Source organism: Amphibalanus amphitrite, unplaced genomic scaffold (genome assembly GCF_019059575.1).
Source record: "Amphibalanus amphitrite isolate SeventyFive unplaced genomic scaffold, NRLGWU_Aamphi_draft 000131F_arrow, whole genome shotgun sequence".
NCBI lineage: Eukaryota > Metazoa > Arthropoda > Thecostraca > Balanomorpha > Balanidae > Amphibalanus > Amphibalanus amphitrite.
The window spans coordinates 36,195-58,538 of NW_024881626.1; the positions used below are offsets into that span (position 1 = coordinate 36,195).

The 22,344-nt window shown below is 49.1% G+C and overlaps 1 protein-coding gene across 2 annotated transcripts; it reads right to left on the reverse strand.

Moving 5' to 3' along the window:
* Positions 1–21: 21 nt before the first annotated feature.
* Positions 22–22,230, reverse strand: LOC122381978 (probable E3 ubiquitin-protein ligase HECTD2). Of its 2 annotated transcripts, none has more exons than XM_043366786.1 (18): positions 22,074–22,230; positions 17,442–17,523; positions 16,980–17,110; positions 16,058–16,174; positions 14,935–15,092; positions 12,685–12,787; positions 10,962–11,051; positions 10,581–10,645; positions 10,223–10,378; positions 9,784–9,932; positions 9,011–9,198; positions 6,267–6,407; positions 5,828–5,950; positions 4,871–5,034; positions 3,078–3,174; positions 2,368–2,637; positions 2,027–2,142; positions 22–1,705 (listed from the first exon to the last, which is right to left on the reverse strand). In XM_043366786.1, the coding sequence occupies exons 1-18, from the start codon at positions 22,173–22,175 to the stop codon at positions 1,441–1,443; spliced, it is 2,517 nt and encodes an 838-aa protein (XP_043222721.1). In that variant the 5' UTR covers positions 22,176–22,230; the 3' UTR covers positions 22–1,440. The 2 variants fall into 2 exon arrangements, with proteins under 2 accessions (XP_043222721.1, XP_043222722.1); XM_043366787.1 differs by lacking the exon at positions 22,074–22,230 and adding an exon at positions 17,609–17,716 and having other exon boundaries at positions 29–1,705.
* Positions 22,231–22,344: the final 114 nt, after the last annotated feature.

The following is a 22,344-nucleotide window of genomic DNA, read 5'->3' on the forward strand; positions in this document are numbered from 1 at the left end:
ACCAGTATTTATGTCCACATGACAAGTTTGTCTTTCTCGACAGCGAAAGAGATGCTCACACCGTTAACACTCACAAGGCGCCAACAACTTTTCTTTCTGTGCATTTAGTTAAACAGCTTTTCATGGCGGGATGACATCTCGGATGGTGGTTCGGGGTCACGGTCAGGCGAACTGACGGATGGGTATTTTGGAACGGACAGAGAGGGTGGCCATGTGTGTCGTAAGTAAGGGCGGAGGTGACGGAAATATTACGATTATACCGTACAGACTGGTCAGGATTTTGAGACCCAGGAGGTACTGTGTTCGGTAAAAGAATAGGTACTGAGAAGTTATTTATGTCGGTGGTGTAATGTATTTTGTGCTATTATATTGTTTTTGTGAAAAGTTTTCCCAGTTAATCAACGCCGATTAACGTCTATTATGCCATAAACGTTTAACCGTGACAAGAGAAAAGCAACAAGCAAAGAGCATCACTATTTTGTTCGTATTTCTTCAGAGTTTTGGAATGTTGTAAGAAAAAGGGAAAAAGTATTGTGCAACAGTGTCTCCTGGTTCCCGTTGTATATGAAATAGGAATTCAGCGGTCAGCGGTCATCACCACGTCCACACTTGCATACTATACGGCCCAGTCAAAGATAAAGCATGCTGGATGCTTATCGCGCCCACAACAATATCATTATGATAGCCGGTAGCTGCGAGGTTCTGAAAACGATCACATCCCCGAATGTTAATTAGAACATTTTCTTAACGTATGTAAATATTAGAGATAGGTAGGTACCCTAATTTACAATCGTTTTCGGCACTGAATTATTCTAAATAAGCTTTGCTCTATAAGTAACAACCGAAATCTTATTTCCCAATTGATGTTATTGCCCCAAAACCGGCTTTTCTCGCCGCAAAACTCGGACGCTCACTGGTAACGCAGTATTGTCACTCCCATCCATAAGCGATAACAGTCATGAAATGGCTCGACCGGAGACATTCTTCGACAACTGGATATGCAATGCATGGATTCGAACTTAGCTGTCGGGGTTTGCTTGTTACGCTCACGAGGTAAGGCCACGTCAAAGTCAAAAATAAATTGTTATGATATTTAGTGGGAACATGGTACAATCCACAGTGCATTAGAGTTCACCATATGGACACGGACGGTGTGCTCTGACCTTGCATACATGAACAGTTGGAGCACCGAAGCGTTACCGGCATTAGAAAATAGATTGCATCCACTCAGAACCGGGCCGTGCCGGCACCGCACACGCATCACATATCACAGACGATAACCGGCCGAACCGGCCGGGCCGTGAGATAAAGGTAACCCCGACCTTCACACAGGGTAAGGCGGGCGGCATTCGACATCTTCCGGCCTCACGCATGGCCGCATCCGTCTCCATACGACTCGAGTCCCCAGCGCCGTCCGGGGCGCCAGTCCGCCGCACCACCTCACTCCAGGCCGAACCCCTCGGCGTTGCAGATGGCCACGGAGAGTTTCTGTTTGAGCGTGGCGCGGTCGCGGTAGGCCGGCAGCACCAGCTGGTTGAAGCAGGTGTGTGCCAGCGGCAGCATCTCCTCCTTGTTCGGGTACAGGCTCACCTTGAAGGTCATTTCGCCCATGCCGCCCACGGGCACACGGTCGCTGCCCGTGACGAACAGCAGGAACCGCTTCTTGTCTTCGGTGCTGAACTCCTCCAGTGTCGCCCACAGGTTCCTGCAGAGTAGGCAGCCGTAGGTGTCACGGATACTTCACAATTTAGGACGGCAGTTGGGGGGGGGGGGGGATGAACAACACTGTACTAACAAGTTCTTCTTTAGTGGAGTGTCAATGCACTTATTGCCTATTGCCACCCGCAGCTTCTACCCGTGAGACTGGTATTGTGTCGTCTGGCCATTTTTGTTTTCACTCACTGTATGACCACTTGGTTAGGTGTGTGGTCATCGCACATTATACTGTATGACTTGGTTGGGTGTGTAGCCGTCGTATACTCACTGTATGACCTCGTGGTTTGGTGTGTAGCCGTCGTATACTCACTGTATGACCTCGTGGTTGGGTGTGTAGCCGTCGTACTCGGTGACCTTTTTCAGCTCTGACAGGTTGATGGTGGGACAGCCGCAGACCACCATCTCCACCTCCTCCGGCCGAAACATCTGCCAAAGTCGATAGGACAGGAGCGGTTGTGACGAAAACGGTGCGATTTGTTTGTGGTCAACCAACATGACGAGTGAACACCAGAGCTCCTGCCTCCTAATCTTTTCACTAATCTTCCCTCTTTCTATTCAATAGTTTTTCTTTTAGCTCCGATACGTCCGAAGCCTGACGTCCCGGCGTTTGACGCCCCAATGACGTCTGCTCGCGCGCGCGTTCGTACTCACCAGCAGGGCGTTGGAGGCGCCGAGCGTGTGGAAGCCGAGGTAGAAGGCGCGCACCTGCTCGTAGATGGCCGTGTTGAGGATCCAGTCCAGGTAGAGACGCACGTACTCGTCCCGGTTCTCGTTGGTCACCGGAACCTCCTCGCCGTTCTCTCGCAGGTTCACCGTGATCACCTTCCCAAACTCCTCGATCGAGACGTGGAAGTTGAGGCACAGGTCCTCCTCGACGTTACCCTCGTAGGCCAGCAGCTCCTTCAGCCCTCTTGCTACCTCCTACACGGCCCAGAGATGTGTGAGAGAAACACTTGAAAGGCATGGCATGAATAAATGCGCTGATACCGGCGGAAGAGGATTTGACAAAAGAATATGATAAGTTCTGTGAGGCCAGACGCATTTTGTCATTACTTGGTACCATTTTCGTCGGTTAATTCGCTTGTTTATATTCAACATTCGTTGATCGACACAGTCTCCGTATTAATATGAAGTTGATGGAGAACGTTTTGAGATGTAAAGGGAGCAGTGTTAATTACGAGCATGTTTACCAATAAAAGCATGGGGACTGCCGTTCTTTAGAGGTCGACATCAGGTAGCGAAATAGATCCTCAATATTTGAGGATAGCCGATAGGACACCCATAGATACTTGCATAGGTTTGGAAATATAGGCACGCCGCACGGCCTGGCACAAACCACAGATGGCCGTATTTTTACTAACCGGCATGATCTGGGCCAGGTCTTCTAGTGTGGGGTGTTTGGCGATGCCCACGGCCACGTGCTCCATGGTGGGCACCACGGGCGGGCTCAGCAGCTTCCTGCCGGCACAGACAACGAACACAAGTCAGACGCCACAAATAGGTAGCTGATATGAGACAGCGAACAGGTGGCATAAACAGCTATGTCACAAGAGGCAGACGGCACACACAGCGAGGAAATATGAGACGATACAGCTGTGGTAAACCGGCGGGACGTAGTGGGAATCTTTGGAATTGTGGAGTCGACATATGACAAGCGCCAAGATCTCTGAAATGGGTTGTGGCGTATGGATTATTATCCATCGACACTCCAATCACAAAGCAGCGAAACAAGTGTAGTAATGTGTATTGGGATTGTACCATATACCTAGTTAGTATATTAGGATTATCACAATACTCTTAAGCTTGTTTTTCCTGAAAATTTCCCTTAAAACATCGCTAATCAGAGCTTCCAGGTAGCATCCGTCACGCGGTGTAGCATTCCGCACTCAAAAGTCAAAATCGTTATACAACGAGGGAAATATAAATTCTGGTACCTACATATCGCTGCGCAACACGGCCTGCCAGCATGTGGCTGGGCTATGCGGCACAGCATGCATCAGGCGCTCTCGTAAGTGCCATCTTGTGGAGAGAGCGAGAATTAACAAGCATCTGAGCCATGCGGTACAGCATGCGGCAGGCGCTCATGACAGTGCCATCTAGCGGAGAGAGAGGAAACTAACAAGCGCCCGACTGAGCCATGCGGTACAGCATGCGGCAGGCGCTCTCCTCAGAGCCATCTAGTGGAGAGAGCGGAAACCAACAGGCTTCGACTGAGCCATGCGATACAGCATGCAGCAGGCACTCTTATCAGAGCCATCTAGTGAAGAGATTGGAAACCAGCATGGATGCAAGTAAGCTATGCGGCACAGCATGTAGCAGGCGAGGCCAAGCAGCTATTGTGGAAAACGGAAACCTTGTGGGACGGTAGTAGAGATTAAAGGAAAAGGGCCACCTTCGTGAAATATGAAGATATCGTTGTTTTTCATTTTGACATTATTATTTTTCATTTTCTTTTTAAAACTGGTGCCAGAAGTGCACAATTCGCGAAAAAGTATTTAAAACTATTTAACATATTGGTACTATGTTGATACACTCTATATGGCACCTACTGTATGATGGCATAGCGATGACGTCACACTCAAGCCAATCAGCGTTCAGAAGACAGACTCGTCGGATTGTGTCAGATAAGCTGATTGGTTAAAGCTGAGCTGGTTGGAGCTGAGCTGGTTGGAGCTGATTGGTAGAAAACCAAAGCCTCGCCGCGGGTGGCTGTATTGTCGGATAAGAACGCATTCCTGGGATAAGGACGCATTCCTGGCATATGTTCTTTTAAAATTGCCGATAACTACGAATGGAGGCCGAAATCGGCCGTAAGGAGGTAGACAGATAGGTTTTCGGACACGGGCTACAAGATGGCTATCTCAGTTTCAATCCCCATGTTAAAGGTGGCCCTTTTCCTTCAATGGTGCAATGCATTTGCGCTTGAAAACGTCCAAAATAGGCGCGATGCTAATTGCTGCCTGCATTTTAACATCCGTGAAAGCGATGCCCTTTTCATTCTGTCAGCCATATTAAAATCACTAAATTGGATCAGCTGAATCCACGGAATACTTGCGCATCAGTACAGGATATAGTTACATGTCTGAATGCCTTTCTCGTGTCGCTGACTCCGTCCTGAAACACTGACCAGTATACCCCAGTGACTATGACTCACTTGTAGCAGATGTGCGGGAAGCGCAGGTCGAGGATGATGCCGTTGTAGACGGCCAGTCCCATCAGCACCCCGATCAGGTTATACTCTCTCAGCGAGCCCGAGTGGGTCGTCGAGAACCAGTAGCAGCGAGACTTGTTGTGGTACACGAACATCCCGTAGCTGGACTGACGACAGAAGGGGCACGCACCGTGAGCTTCGACTGCAGGGGAAATCGTTTCCTATCCAGTGGGCATATAACCGTTAATTCTCATTTTTAAGATGGTCCGGTCGCCGGCTGCACATCCTATGTGACCCGACAGTCGGCCGGCCGCCGCTAATCAACTGAACAAATATAGGACCGTACAAAGATAGTGTACAAAGATAAGACTGACTCCTATCCTGGAGTTTATATTATCTTGATAATCTTCATTTTGGTGTTAATGTTTCAGCCAATCGCAGCCATCGCCCTACCGTACCGAACACAGACCTCGGACACTGTCGGGGCTATTACAGAACCCTGTTAGTCCCAGGCAGTTGTCCTGGCAGACTGCCAGTGTCTGGGCCCGTCCCCGCAAGGCGCCGGACCGCGTGACTTGGTGCGGTCCCCAGAGAGACATTCAGTGCCGCGGCGATATCAATGACTCGGTGTGTTAATTTCCGTAATTTACTGCCATTTCCTCCGGAATATTGCTGAACGTGGGAGTGAAAAATTGAATGGGCATAACTATCGGATGCGCTTTGAGTACATTGGGCAGTAGGCATAGGTGGCAGAGTGTAGTCAGAACAGAATGCATAAACCTATCAAAGTACGAAAGTTTCAAATATTTCAGTAAATGTTTCTTCATAAGAGATTGTTCTGATATATGCATATTTTTCCATCACAACAACCGAGGACACTGTTCGATGGCGGACTTTGTCTTTTGGTTTTGTGGCCATGTGTCGACCCATTACAATAAAGTGAATAGTTTGTATACTCACGTCGAACACCTTACGAATGATGAGCATGAACCACTCCTTGGTGAGGCCGCCCATGTCGAGGCCCGGCTCGCCCGAGAAGGTCACCTTCAGCTTCTTCTTGAGGTCGCGCTGCTTGTTAGCGATCTGCCCGAGTGGAAACGGGAGGGTGATGGGAACGCTGTACTGATTCGCTTAGTGTTTGGTGTATATTCTGAACGTGATGTGCACATCGATAACACGATATTCATTCACCGACAAGGTAAAATGTCTCATTGATAACTGAAAACCAGCAATATTTCAGTAGTGTCCACGATTTCAGATGAAATATTTTTGGCTGCATTGCATTGCCGATGTTAAGACCAAAATCTTACCTTTTCATATAGCTAGCCAGTATAGCACGGACTGAAGGCATGGGAATGTCAGCGCATCGATAATTTATAAATGGGACGCACTGCCACACCTCTTTGAGCGAGTCCTCCAGGAGCCGCGATCTCCTGACGTGGATGTTGAGGAAGAAGACGTCGATCTGCGGTGGCTGGTGGCGCGACACCTTGGCCACGAGCGACCGGCGCGCCGTCAGAATCATCTGCTGCTCAGAGTCCTGCAGGGGATGCGGGCACTCAGATTAGCTCCGCTCTTCGAATTCGTCACACATTCGTTAACCCTCGCCGGACCTATTGGTTTTCTACATACATACGCGCAGGCCGAGGGGGGGGGGGGCGGGTACGACCCCCCTTGCCGTTTCGCCCCTGAAGGAGCTAGCGCGTCGCGGAAAAAACGAGCGTGTGCGCCGTTACGAGACGCAGAGATTGGTACCCGATTTTAAGGTCCTAGGTCAACTGGTGACCTCTGAGGTCAGGTCAAGTGCCCCAAGGTACGGTTCAGTTTTTGGTGAATAACTTCGCAAAAAACGGCCGCAGAGCCGCGATTTTGGCAGCATCGTGTTCGCCTCGCTCAGGCGCGTCGAATGATATACTTTTTGTTCGGGTCAGGTCAACTTTGGGTGTTGACCTCAGGTCAAGGTCAGGTCAGCACCCCCAGGTCACGAAGTTGGTCGAAAGAGGTCATGTCGCATATCATTCGAATCGGCAGGTCTTCCTGAGTCCATTGGTGGCTTTCCCGACTCGCTAGCTCAATTTGATCAAGAGTTATTGACGAAAAACTAATATGACCTTGATGACGTCATAAATGACGTCACGCAAGGTCAACATTGCAAAAGTGACGCATCTAACCTTGCAAGGAGTGCATCAAATCACGATTCTGTGTGCTTGAGATAGTTGGAGATCGTTCCCGGCGACAGAATAGCAGTTTTCATTTTTCCCCATTGACTTATAATGGTGAGGTCACGAAAATGACCTGACCTCATATGACCTTTAGGAAAAATCCGAGATATACAAGTTGTGAGACTCATAATGGATATTAGATCCTGCAAGTTTCATTTCCCTGTGACATCTCCTCTGGCAGTGAGGGCGTTGCGAAGTTACGACATCTGAATACCGTGCAGAGGTTCACTTATGACGTCATAGGTCAGTGCCCAAAAATGCGGTTGGTGTCAAAAGATCCGGCTTGAATGAAAGGTCAGGTATGCCAAGTTCCAGCTCTCTATCGCCAGCGTGTTCGGAGCTATGGCGAAAAAAAAACCTATGGGGGGCGGCACCGGCCCCCCCCCCTCGGCCGGCGAGGGTTAAGGTAGAAGGCATGCCCCCTCTTACTTCTAGTGGCCCAACCGACCTTTCCGGGTCTTCCAATGATCATTCGAAAGAAATGTGAGATGAAAAGGTAGTACATCATCCTGTTTATCGCTTGCACGCTGCAAAGCATCTTAAAATATGTTAGAAATGAGCAAACATTTGGAAGCTGTCATAGCTCCGGTTCCCCAGCAATCCGCCTTTTTACGGCTAAATATAAATATAGTGCACACAGTTCAGTAATAGTGCAAGCGATTTCGACAGTTCGCCATAGACAGACTACATATGCCGTACTGTCGAAATCGCCTGTACTATTACTGAAAAGTGTGCACTGCCGCCTAAAGTGGGCGTAAAAAGGTGTAGTTATTTAATCGATGATGGCAATACCTGAACGCACAGCGTAACATGGCCATATATTTGGGCTATTATCGCTTCGATTTATTGTTCATTGCGGTCAAGGTGTGACGTCACTCCTCGCGATATGAACTTCAGATGACCCGTCGTTAATTCACTGCAGTGCTGCAGCCGATCGGTAAAGCTGACGACCAATGCGTGATTCAATCAGTAGCGATTATTCATTTAGCCACAGCATTACATCGTGAATGTGGATCGCTTCATCGTATTTTATCATCAGAAATTATTCTCGCCAAGAACCAGTTTTAGGTAGTACAAGTGGTCTATCAACATCGGCATTTGGTAACCGGTATGAACTGGTGTGGTACGCTCGTGGCAGCAGATTGCATGCATGGTGTTCATGAATAAAATAGGCATCAAGTCATGACCGTGAATAGTCTGGATTTCGATTAAAGTTAGGTGTGGTTACCTGGCGCGATTGGTTCAACATACGTGTACACGTTCACGGTGGATATTTGTTTGTTTTGTTTGGAGCGAGCTCCTCCAGCTTTAAAGGCCATTGCAAAGCTATGGGATATTAGGATAGGGCGTAGACACGAGGCTTTGCGGGACAACGACAGTGAGCCGAGGCGGCAGAGACCGACCCGGTGAGATCGGATTGCTCCGATGGGACAGTCCGCCCGTCGCTCATACGGTCACCCCGGAGAGGATGCTAACGTGTCCTGGTGTGGACTCGACCTGAGACCTCAACTACTGGCTGTCTGGGGGGGGGGGGGGCGCCAGCCCGGAAAGGAAACGTGAGGGAATGCGGATGGCTTTGTCCTGACGATGGTGAGAATGGATGCCCGGAGGATAATTATATTGAATAGGTGCTCTTATATAGCTGTCAGCACGGCTGCTGAAACAACAGAAAAGGGTTCATTGTGCTTCATCTTAGGCACGATGCAAGATGCTATATGCAGTATGCTATATGCGATAAGAAAGATGCTAGGATTTCTTTACACATAGCAAAGCATTGACCGATATGTTACTGGAAATATGCTCGTCGTGTCTGAATGAAATTACAAACCGTTAACTATGTATAACGAGAGACCTATGCCTTTATGCATTCATCCTATGAAACAAAGACCAAAAGATGCAGGGTTGAACGCTCCGTTCTCACCTTTGTGAGGATGGTGCGCTTGGCCACGATGCTGAGTATGAACGGGTACTGGCAGTAAGAGAAGCGGTCGGGCCGGTCGGGCGTCTGCCAGTTGGCGTACTCCTGCATCAGGTCCACGTGGTCCAGCGCGTGGTTGTAGAACTCGGTGTACGAGATCAGCGCCGGACTGGCAGCGTTGTTGGCCGCGTCTGAGAACCGAACGAAGACACACGCTGAGTTTCACCTACCCACTACTGCTGGCAGTCACGCTATGTATCGTAGACGAAAGTTAAATGCTTGGGATGACTTTTCAGGCTTCAGTTTGTACAATGTGATATTAGTGGAAGATAAAAGGGCATTAATTTTTTTTTACCAGATTTTATTGATGTTCGTACACTGGCAATGTATATTGATTCTGTTACATCATGCCCATTACCCCATGTTCATGTTCGGACTCCTCTGTCGAGAAAAAAAAAATAACACTAGTCCTGCCTGCACCCAACGCGCCGCCATGCGAAATAACGATTTACTGGCGTGGTGAACATCGACGATCGCCGCGGAAAAGGTCAGCGTCGTCATTACAAAGACGACTGATCCAGTCGCCCGCCGTCACCGCCGCGGTCAATACCGGACTTCAGCGCGTAACCTTCAGGGCAATGGACTTAGCTGTGAAGTGACCAACGCGTACCCTCCAGCGCAGTGGCTTTGCTGTGATGTGACCGCATTCATCGAACGACCAACCCCGCCCCGTTTTTATGCGTCTGCGCGGTGACCTGACCCCGGCCTCCACTCACTGATGAGCGCCAGCACTTTGATGGCGGTGGGGATCCACCAGCGCGACTTGTTGAGCGGCGGCAGAGACGCGTCCGCCGGCGGGAACTGACGGATCGTGATGAACTGGATGATGTGCGAGACGATCATCTTCAGGCGCTTCGCCTCCAGACTGCCGCAGGCGCACAAAGAAGACAGGGTTTAATCTTCTACCGTCACACGGAGATAAATACAATAATATTGAAAATGAATTGAATTACATGTCTATTCAAAAATTGTTCGGTAGGTATAATGCGTGAATTATGTGCTAACTATATCACGTATGCCTAGTTATATGAGCCGATTCGGCTTCAAAAAGCTGGAGGCGGCAGGCCAATATTAATCCTCAGTTGACTGAGCCGGCACTTGTCGGTGTGAGCCGGCACTGAGTCGGCGCTGGGTCGGCACTAAGCCTCATCTCACCATCTGAACCAGCGCATCAGGATCTGGTGGTCGCCGTTGGAGAGCGTGGTCAGCTGCCTCAGCAGGTGCGCAAACACCGTGTACGAGCTCTGTGGCGCGAACAGCGGCGACTGCACCAGGATGAACAGCGCTCGCACCTCGTCCTTGTGAAACAGCCTGTCGACGGGGGTGGAAAACGTCGGGTCAGACAAATTATGAACACACGGTCATAAAAACTGCACGAACAGATCAATGGTATGATCCGAATACATTCCGAATGAGTTTAGAAAAGGATTGCTTATTGCGATTCACGCCACACCGACACAACCAGGTTGTGAGTGCCTGAATACTGTAGATGCTAGGTAAGTACATAACTTACCTTCTCTTTTCTTGAAGAAGAGAGTTGATGATTGACTTGAGAACAGATTTCTGCACAATGGACGGCTGCCAGCACAAGAAACGAAAACGCTCGATCATGTGGAAAACTGAGGTGATTGAAATCATACCCATAATCAAACTTCAACAGAATCGTCCTTTCCATGTATTCACTCATCATTAACACGCGTTTCTTTTCCGCTTGCACCTGGTCTTAGAATCATCAATGGTTAACGCCATGAGCGAGACATTTCATTCAGCTCCGGTTACGTGACACCTGCTCAGGCTGTCACACACGGACATTCGGCCCGATGCCTGGTGCCACCTGCCTCCGCCCAGACAGTATTCGGCGGTTGCGCGGAAACAGCTCCTGTTCGACACTCACCATCGACTGCAGGGCGTCATGGACGGCGTACAGAAACTCCATCTTCAGTTCGGGGCTGTCCACATTGGCCCCGTCCCGCTCTGGATCCTCCTGAAAACACCGACCGGTCGATGTGACATTCACTAAAGGGCGCCCTGGAGCTCAACTTCTGTCAGTTCGTGATGTGCGAAGGTCCACAAGTGGACCGCTCGGTCGCAGAGTGTCCGGGGATATTGGAACGGTGGTGATAGATGAAATGCTTATGTACATTGCAAGTACTGTGTCGTACGTACGTACAGCGACAGCCAGGCAAAGACAAACGATGGCTCGTATGTCAACCAGATGTTGACAGCGTAAAAGCGTCTTCGTGATAAACGCACATGGAAACACTTGTATACACTCAAAGAGGTAGAAGGAACGGTATCGGCTTTCATGTTTCATATCGGGGTTTCAATCCAATAAACCTTCCTAGAAAAAAAATATGGGAATAGGGATCCAATGCAATAGTTGGTAAGCATATCGAACTGTTCGCAGGCTATCACAGAGCTTGACTCATCCACCCACGCCTATCCTTCCGTTTCTGTTTGTGTGTATGTTCCGGTTCCGGCCGTGTGTGCGTGCGTGTGCGTCGCCGCGGGCTCTGGCGGCCTTGTCCAGGTGTTGATGTGTCCGGCGTGGCTCAGGAATGTGAGGTCAGGTGACTGACTGGGGCAGGGAGGGAGGGGTCGCCGGTCGATGGGTGCTATTGTCGGGTGGTGCCGCACTGCCGACCCTAATCGCCAGCTGACCGGTACTGGCGGCACCAGTCGGCCAACGTGACTCCGGAGCCTTCGATAGCCGTGGCAGTGGCACTGCAGCATTTTTAGCTAATAATAGTTGATAGAAAGTAAATGCCTTCACATAATTATTTTTCGACATTTTTAAGTCGATCAGAACTACAGGGGATTTAACATAATGTGCAGGATAAGCATTCGAGTCCAACGCTGCGAGCAGGAACCATTGAGAAACTGCCGCCTCGCGCGGGTCGGCTGTGCCGCAGCTCTCCGGTGTCGTGCGGTGCAGTCTACCATTCCCCATCTGAGATACGACGACATGCCGCCCGCACTCGCAGGTCTGACCACCTTGTCTCGTGTACTCGCTGGTCGTACACAAGCGCTCATGCTCATCATCCTACACTGAATCACAGTCAGAAACTGAAATGAAATGTTCCTACCAGGATTTTACTTTACTGGTCGGCTTAGGACAGCAGTCGCTTGCTAATGGGTCAATAGCAAGTAAGGGCATTTCAAATCACAACATAATGCATACAGTACAATTTAAGTGAGGCGAAAAACGAGCCCTGTAAAGGACATACAGCTGACATAAGTGTTAGCGGAGTGCTGGTGGAGCAGTGAGGTGCCTGTGACCTTATTGAGGTCAGCGACCAGGCCCCGGGACGTCCGGCACACACGTCACACAGAGCAGGTCGATCGATCAGAGTTGGTCGGTATGTAGCCACTGAACCGTTGCGTAATCGTAATGCAGTTGATAACAGACTGACGAGGTAGTCATCTGAGGATATGTGTATCATTGGAGCTCTGGGACAGAGTGCGATTAGGTCCATGAATAGGTATTTCGCCTTTAGATCACCTGCACACCCTTATTGCTAAAAGCCTTCTAACTACAGCTCCCAAGTCCAGCGCGGCACATGACAAAGGAGCATTGATGCTCTATTTACGCAGCAGATATTCGCATTCGCACTGACCTTGAAAGCGGCACAAATGTCGGCGAAACTTTCGAAGATGGTCCGCAGGTAGACGGATATGTCGGCGTAATTGTCGCTTTCGCGAGCCTTCTGCACGTCCGTGCTGCAGAGATGCAGTGGGAAATTGTGAGGGGCATGGGTCATTCGCCACAACGATCATCCTGAGTTACATCCCATGGTGATGGTTCTACACAAGGAAAGACAAAGGAAGAAAGGAAGGAAGGAAGGAAAGACATAAATGAGAGAAGGATAGAAGAACATAAATGAGAGAAGGAAAGACATAAATGAGAAGGAGAAGAAAAGACAATGATGAGAATCATTCACCAGCGACCAGCGTCCATTTACTTTCGTTATAATGTGTCTACTCAATGATTGATAATTTATCGTTATTAATACAAGTTTTAGAACTTTACCATCTATCATGCACTCTAAACGCTGTCCCCTACCTATGATATAGCATTGGTCTGGTCATTGTTCAGAGCATTCATGTCCAATGTTTGTGCCTCCAAAAGCATTGTAACGTCACGCTGGTTCACTTGGCTACGAAACGCCCGCGGTCGATATGCACAAGTATGCACACACAAACAAAAAACAGCAATGGCCATAAGTGCAGGTAACAGCGGAACATGGCCATGGTCAGACATACTTTTATCGATCATTAGGCAGGAGGCCCTGTCTGAGTGACAGCTCAAAGCGTTAGTCAGCAATGGCTGCTCGGAATGCATTACTCAGTTATCTGTAACGCTAGTGCTACTTACAATCTACTTTCGAGATTAAGAGGCCATCCAGATCTTGTATCCAAAATTAAGAAAACCTTAGCTGAGAATGTAAATTCACAAGTAGTCAGTGGCGGATCCGGGGGGGGGGGGCAAAATGGGCCTTTGCCCCCCCCCCCAAACGGCATAATTTTAACATTACGCCTATGGACGAGGCATGGAAAGAGTCGATAAATTGTTATGGTTTGCCCCCCCCCCCAAAAAAAAAAACTCTGAGCTGGATCCGCCTCTGCAAGTAGTTAGCTCATTCCTGTCAGCTCAAACATTTGTCATTTGGATTCACGACCCGGCAACAGAGCAGTGAAAGTTCTTTGTCATGTGCTTCATGGGCCGATTCCACGTCATTATTCATGTGCGGGTAACAATGAGGCTCGATGGAGCCAGGTGAGAGTCTGTTCAGTGCTGTTACTTCTGTTGCCAGGCCGCTGGGTATGGGCGCGTGGCGCCGGCTCAGACCTGTCCTTTGTCGGCGTGTGTACCGTCGGCCGGGGGCAGCTGACACTGGTTACACCCGGTTCAACAGGACCCGCGCGAATGGCGGCATGGGTGACCGCCGGGTGCGCCGGCACCGGCGGTTGGTTCTCGTATCCACCTCGCCTTGAACGGGCAGGCGCGGCACCTGACCTGGCCATTGGCGGCGCCGCCGCGCCGGGCTGAACCGGGTGGCACCGAAAAGACAGGCCCCACAGCAGCCTGAATGGTGCTACCTCCTCACCTATTACACAGGTGCCGCTGTACCGATCGACGGCTTGGTACTGCATCAACGGTGGCGGACAGGGTAAATGCAGCAACGCCTTTGAAGGCAAGACGGAAAGCTTATGGGTCGTGCAAAGGCGAGATATTGAGTGTTGCTATTCACTTGGATGTGTCAGCATGCCTACACGAGGCTATCGGCAGGGTTAGGTACTAATGTGGCTGACGAAGTGTGGCGGCAATAATGGGGAAACGTGATGGGGTTACATGATTAGGATGATGATTAAATGAACCGTTGTTAAGGGGCTGTCATCTATCTTCATTGATGATGCTGATGGGTCGGATAGCTAGAAATCTGGAATGCGCAGGCCATGGTCGCTTATCTATTTTCATTCACTATCTATTTACTATTATCTATCTATTCACTATCTGTTTCCATTCTCCACTTATCACAAATATTTTAATAAGAATGGTTATAACTATTTTGAAATAGGTGGGCATCTTTTTCATCATATTTGCTGTTTTATCTGTTATTTTTAAATTTCTCGTTTCGTCTTTCGCTTTCACGCACAAAAACCATTTTCGGATCGTACCTCTGAAAAGTTATTAAAACATGCTCTCCTCCTGGAGGCGCTTGCAGTACCCACTTCCTTCTTCGGCAGCACTCATACACAGAGACTCCATTCCTTTCCCGGTGGACGCCAGTAAGAGCCCTCCTCTCAAACCCCCAGTAAGGACCCCATCTCCCCCTGCCCCCCCCCCCCTTCTGAGCGGCACTCACAGGAACTCCTCGCGGCGCTTCTGATGAACCGGGTAGACTGGTCGGCGCAGGCTCTGGCTGCCTGTTGACGAGCTGAGCAGCGACTCGATGCTGCGGGACGAGCGGATCGAGTTGGCCGTGCTGAGACGGCTGCTGGAGGTGCGCGGCGGGGTGGTCGGCTGAAAACGGGTACCATACACTCAGCGGGGCGCCGCTGGGGGCGGCATTAACTCAGCAGGGTGCCGCTGGGGGCGGCACAAACTCAGCAGGGTGCCGCTGGGGGCGGCACAAACTCAGCAGGGTGCCGCTGGGGGCAGAAGAGACTCGGCTTGATAGGTATGCTCAGTCTGTAGCCAGACCTGACAAGACAATGGGATGTAATGCCCACCATCTGGTGGTTAGTGGAAATAAACGAAGTAATAATAATAATAATAATAATAATATTTTGAATACTCCTGCCCGACTTAGATCTTAGTTGCGAATCAAACAGTTCACCCTTCGTCTAGAAAGAGTGTATTACAGAGAAGGACTTACAATGGGCGATGATGCGGGGTGTATAACCTTGCAAACATCGAGCGGCAATGCAAGCGTAGAAACGGACTTGATAATGGACAGCAGTGCGGGTTTCAAGAGCGACTCACAATGGGCGGCAGAGTGGGTTGTAGAAACTTGAATCAGCATATAATGGGCGACAGTGTGGGGTCCTAGAGACTTGTAATGGGCAGCGGTGCGGAGTGTGCGGAGCGACTTTGAAGACATGGTGGTAGTGTCAGGAGCGACTTTGACTGGTCGGTGGTGCAGAGACAACATAACAATGGGCGGCAGCGCCAAAGGAGGTAGAGAGCGACTTACAATGGGCGGCAGTACGGGAATGTAGAGCGCGACTTAGAATGGGCGGCAGCACAGGACTGTAGAGAGCGACTTTATAATGCGCGGCAGTGCGAGATGTGATGAGCGGCTTACAATGGGCGGCAGTGATGATGCAAAGAGCGACTTACAATGGGTGGCAGTGCGGGGATGTAGATGAGCGGCTTACAATGGGCGGCAGTGATGATGCAAAGAGCGACTTAGAACGAATGGCAGTGCGGGGATGTAGATGAGCGGCTTTTAATGGGCGGCAGTGATGATGCAAAGAGCGACTTACAATGGGTGGCAGTGCGGGGGTGTAGATGACACTGGCCATGGCCAGCGGTGACAGGTTGACGCCGAGGTGGGAGAGCAGGGCAGCGCTGATGGCCGTGGGGCCGCGCCCCACCTGCGCCTGTTGACAGCCGCACACGCGCACACGCACACGCACGTGCAGTCACACGCAGGCAACGTATCTGCTCTATACGTCCTATGGCAGGCGGTCCACGATTAGCTACCATTGACTAATTGGAAAATAAATATTTTTGCTGCGCTATTTTTGCAATAGCGTAAGGCCATAAACGTTTTAGATTTAAATCACTTTCACAGCGTTTACGTAGAGTCGATTTGGTCTTCACGGAATTAATGAAACCGTTTCGATCTCTCACAGCATCTCAATTTAAAAGGTAAAGGGCTCATTTTTTTCTATATAAAAACAGTAATTTAACCGGAGGATGACCATCACGGTACTGTTGTTGACTGTGCAAAGCCATTCTTTCATGTCCTTCTTAATTGCGGATCTTATTTGCATCATCAAATGGGCGGATATGTGTATTACAGAACGCTTATCTGGACAATGTTACAAAATTCACGGAGGTTGACACTTGACATGAAAGCATGTGGTGAATTGTGAAAAGCTTTCGGTGGCGAAAGCTCCGTTAGAACTCTCTCAGTTCTCACCGACTGTGTCTACTGTCTAGGCATCAGTTTGATAGCTATCATTCAATTAAGCCGTAAGCTAGGATTAGCATCAAAAGCCGAGACACAAAATAAACACAGGAGGCGCTAATTCCTGGCTAAGTAAAGCCATTTACAGGCTGACAGTCACATCAAGCACACGGCACACGCTGCAAGTTGTGCCGGTGTGTTGGGGGCCGTCCCTCAGACCGGCTCGACGCGCGGTCAGACATCCCAGCGGGCACACCAGCGGAGCTACTCACGATGAGGGGGAGCGAGACGCCGCCGTTCTGGGGCCGTCGGAGAGCGACATTGGTGTTGGCCTCGGCGTTGTAGAAGTTACCGCAGTACTGACAAATCTGGCGCACTCGGGCGCCCGTCACCGGCACCGTAACTGAAACAGTGGAGGGGCACATGGAGACGGGTGTCACCGGCTCCTCCTGGGACGCACGGAAGATGTCACAATAGCCAATCGTCATGCCTCCGTTGTTTTACCCAAAGAACATCGGTACTTTCTGCGTATTTATCATGGTGAAAGGTGATGTTGAAGGTAAGTTGAAATAAACGGTAATTATGTGTTGCAAAATCCATGACGCCTATAGCATAGAACAATCAAACTAATTCCAGGAACAATCGGACAATAGATATTTGAGTATGCTGCGAAAGAGAGCGACGCTCGACAGTCTGTGCCGGTCGAGGACAGCTGTGCGCTGGTCCCGGTTTACCTTTGCAGGATGGGCAGGTGAGGCTGTCTGGCAGAGGTCGGGACAGCGGTTCCATTACAGGCTCCACCTCCCGCTCCGCTACCTGAAACGGCAGAGTCGACGGCGAGTCATGTGACGCGATCCACTTCCTGAAACGACACCTGAATAAAATGGCACACTCCGCTTACCATGGAACTGCAGTCGACGAGTCAACTGACCTAACACGTCTGCAATCGTTTTGCAGCACATTCGCCATCCTTCAAATTTATACACAGTGATTTTCAGCTGAGTCATCCGATTGTACTGAAAAAGCGAAAGTTTCTTTCCGCATCAATTGCTCAATGCAGAGAGCCAGAGAGCCAGAGAAGGCGTTTTACGCACATTTCTCGAAAGTGAAACAGCCTCACGGGAAGTTCAGTTTAGTGGCTGATTCACAGATGCAGCGGTCGGTACAGTTTATGCTTCTGATAACATGCCAATCCATGCGGGTTAAACAGCTATAATTTCGTCACTTGCGCTTGCTGTGGAAGGGACAAATATGGAATATGTCCCTTTCTTTCGATCCGTCAGTGATCAATTGGTCTAAAACATAATGTTTGGACAACAGTGGTCTTCTCTCCCTATCCATGGGTATTGACCGTAATAAACTCACGAACATCCCAGAACAACACATTTAGACAACCCGATATTACAAAAAAAAACTTAAGTTTGTAACTACCGATAGAACAAAACGTCGAGTCAGGTTCAGAAAGCACTGCCAAACTGAACTCCATATTAGGCTCTGCACATGTCTGCACGTCACACTTATCGATTGCAATTAGTAAAGTGACCCAGGTCTCATCGAGAAAAGGCGATTGCGTGGAAATGCATGGGCCAGCCACACGACATCTGTTAATTACTACGCCATTTATGCGCACCTTTTGCGTCATTTCGTACGATGATGTAGGTACTCACGCACAGTTCAAAGGCGACACCAGATATAACTGTGTAGGTGCATACAGTGGTGGGCACTCGTAATTTGACCCGGACTTCGATAGCGATAATTCGATAACCATTTTCGAGTTCAGCGACTTCGATAACGATTACTCGGTAATCCAATCGGTCACTTCGACAACGCGATAACGATAACGATAACTTCAAAAAAGAAATAAATCGAAAGGATGAAAAATTTGAAAGGAATAAGTTTCTAATTAATGTTTAACCCATTCGCTCATACAACACCATTATTACCTACCCAGCTATTTACACAAAAAGGAAGGCTTAGGGCAGTCAAAATGTTAGTATTTTCTCGTATAAACAAACAAGCAAACGTACAAGCAAAAATTTGAATATATTTGGCGACAGAGCTTGTTGGGTTGAAAGACATGAAAAACACACATTTCTCAGTGCTCAATCTACGAAACTCCTATCACACTTCAAAACCCCATTCAAAACCCAATGTTGAAGGTGAAATTTGGTACGCTCGTGTCGTATTTAATGAAGTTATCATTATCGATTGGCCGAAACGGGGAGTTCGATAGCGCTACTCCGATAACGATAATCAATAACGATAAACTTGAAAAACGTTATCGTCGATAACGACTTTGATAGTCGTTATCGATGGGAGTTATCGAAATGCCCTTCACTGGTGCATACCTCCTGAAATTCCATGAAACCTTTATTATAGCAATCCAAAGCCAAACAGTCGAGACAGTCACTTTGTTACTAGTTAGCGAAAGAACCATGAGTGTCGAACAACTCACAATATGTAAATGGTGAAACTTATGTTGCTTTTTATATGCCACATAAGTTATTCACCAAATGTATCGTGTCAGACATTGTGATATTTATTCACTTTCGATGATAACACAAAAGCAAATATTCTAAATAGCCAGACGTTTCGGCCTCAGGGTGCCTTCGTCAGTGACAATACCGAGATACTAATACATTAATAAATTAATCAATATAATCTTTTACACTTTCAAAATACACATGACCTGGACATTTTTCAAAATACACATGACCTGGACGAAAAATGTCCAGGTCATGTGTATTTTGAAAGTGTAAAAGATTATATTGATTAATTTATTAATGTATTAGTATCTCGGTATTGTCACTGACGAAGGCACCCTGAGGCTGAAACGTCTGGCTATTTAGAATATTTGCTTTTGTGTTATCATCGAAAGTGAATAAATATCTCATTATTCACCAAAAACGGAACCGTACCTTAGGGAATTTGACCTGACCTCAGAGGTCACCGGGTGACCTAGGACCTTAAAATTGGGTATCAATCTCTGCGTCTCGTAACGGCGCACACGCTCGTTTTTTCCGCGATGCGCTAGCTCCACCAGGAGCGAAACGGCGAGGGGGGTCGTACCCACCCCCCCCATCGGCCGGCGCGTGCCGAGTACCTAGGTAAAAAACCTATAGTTCCGGCGAGTGTTAGTTCATGATATATGTTACCACTCCAGCACTTTTTTCGCAACAATTTCTTGGGTAAAGACGTGACGTTATAGAGCGATAAGAAGCAGGTTCTAGAATGTCGCAACTTCGCAATGCCAGAGGAGCTTTCCACAGGGGGAGATGAACCTTACAGGACCTTTGTAGCATCATCCAGAGGTAGCACAACTTGTATATCTCCCTTTTTAAGGTCACTTGAGGTTAAGTCACTCTTGTGACCTCACCATTAGGTATGTAGGTATAGGGCACTGGGAAAATATGGAAACGGTTATTTTGACGCCGCGAATGACCTAAAACTACCTCCAGCAAGTTGAATCCTGATTTCACGCACTCGTAGCAAGGGACGATGCTTCAATTTTGCATCATTGTCCTCGCATGACATCATTTATGATGTCACTAAGGTCATGGGAGTTTTTCTTGAGTAAACCCGAGCAAATTCAGATAGCGAGTCGGGAAAGCCACCAATGGACTCGGAAGACCTGCCGAATCGAATGATATGAAATATGACCTCCTTTGACAAGCCTCGTGACCTGAGTGGCTCTGACCTGACCTTGACCGGAGGTTGACACCTTAAGTTGACCTCACCTAAGCAAAAAAATATGCCTTTCGACGCGCCTGAACATGGAGAACACGATAATGCCAAAATCGCAGCTCTGCGGCCGTCTTTGCGGCGAAGTTATTTACCAAAAACCGAACCCGTGACTTGGGTCACTTAACCCGCGAGTTGCTGGGGGGGGGGGGGGGCGTTAAACGCCCCCACTTTTTTCGCCGGGCCATAGCATAAAAACGGCGCGCCGCAGGCGCGCCAAATTTTGGGTACCTGTAGGGAATTGATTGAAGTTTATTGTGACAAAGTTTCGAAAAAATCGGTCGGAAAATTTTTGAGATCGAGGTTTTAGTGACGTCATGATTTTTGAGTTTTCGACCAAAAACGGCATATGTTCAAAAAATCATATAAAATCACAGAATAGACATACAGACATGCCGTAAACGCCATTAGACTGCCAATACCATGATCAATCAAATGGCTATCTTCGATTATTGATTATTGTTCCGCATTTTCCAAAATCTTGAACTGAATCTTGGCAATTTTTCGTGACTACTTCACGACCATGATACATGAATTTCTTAAATTGAAGTTTTTGAGGCAAACACGTACACATATGATAAAATGAATGTCACCATCGTGTTCTACGCCCCAAATTACCTATAAAACATGTGTCACAGGCTGCGAATATCAGTTTTGATTTTCGGGGATATGTGCCTACCCGGTTGACCTGACCTTGACCCTGACCTATGCTTGACAGACCCCTATATCGAGCTGACACTCTTGTAGGCCTTATAGGGTGGATTGTGCACCGTTTTGACAGAGTTTATGGCGAGAGGCGCCCATTGCGAAGTCCTGAAGCCCATGCTACTGAAAGCCCGATTTCAGGTGTTTGACCTGACCTTGACCCGACCTGTGACCTCAAAATTCAACTTTAAAGTACTCATCTGAAGCGTCTGGTCGCGCTCTTTCGTTTGCCGCCTCGTGCGTTTCGCTGTGCCTATTGGTTCTCGAGTTATCGGCTGGGGGCGTTTAACGCCCCCCCCCCCCCCCCCCAGCAAACGGTGGGTGGCGAAATACCCCAGCAACTGCCGGGTTAACCTGACCTCAGAGGTCACCGGTTGACCTGATAGGTACCATAAAGTGGGGTACCAGCCGCGGCGTCTCGTAACGGCGCACAGCTCGTTTTTTTTTTTTTGTACGAGCCACTAGCTCAATTAGGGGGCGAAACGGCGAGGGGTCGTGACTCCCCCCCCCCCCCCTCCTTAGCTTCGGTCGGGACGCACGTAGAAAACTAATATGCCCGGCGAGGATTTAGTTGCGTAGAATAACTCTTAGGTTCAGAGCGAAAATGACATCAGAGTAATGAGTATAACAACCATCGACAATGCAGTTTCAATTTGAAAAGTAAGCGGCAAAGTAGACGCTTGCAGGTTTTCGGTACGCTTGCAGTAGAAAGTACCTATCACCTTTTGGATGCCTTTTCAGATTACGTCCAAAATCAACCGATAGTGAATACGGTATGATCAGGGGAAAAGAAAGACGGATAATGGGAAGCTTTACAAAGGATACAAACCAATGCGATCCCAGCAGAGTGCGGCGCCAAGGGAGCGTTCCATATGGGCCGCCCGCCGGTCCCGGCCCCCGGTGTCTGTTCCTCCACTCACCGGCACTCCCGGACTCGCATCTGGTGCGGCTGGCGGCGGCGGCTCCAGGCAGACAGTGACGAGCTCCGGACGGCGCCGCAGCCGCTCCCACAGCCGGCTCATGCGGCGCGCGGTGGCGGGCGGCCGGCCCGGCGCGCGCGACTGGCGCGCCGCCCACCGCCGGCCATCGACCGGCACCCGTCTCTGTGGCAACGGCCGGCACACACCGGACTCACCGCCCGGCACGACTGCATTATGAATCGGAGCCACGGCCGACCTACAGCGCGCCGCC

Coding starts and splice junctions, on each gene's coding strand:
- LOC122381978 (XM_043366786.1), bottom strand. CDS start 22,175: ATGAGCCGGCTGTGGGAGCGGCTGCGGCGCCGTCCGGAGCTCGTCACT. Junction 10,379..10,580: donor CTTCTTCAAGAAAAGAGAAG/GTAAGTTATGTA, acceptor CCCCGTCGACAG/GCTGTTTCACAAGGACGAGG. Junction 5,951..6,266: donor TGGAGGACTCGCTCAAAGAG/GTGTGGCAGTGC, acceptor CCACTCGGGCAG/ATCGCTAACAAGCAGCGCGA.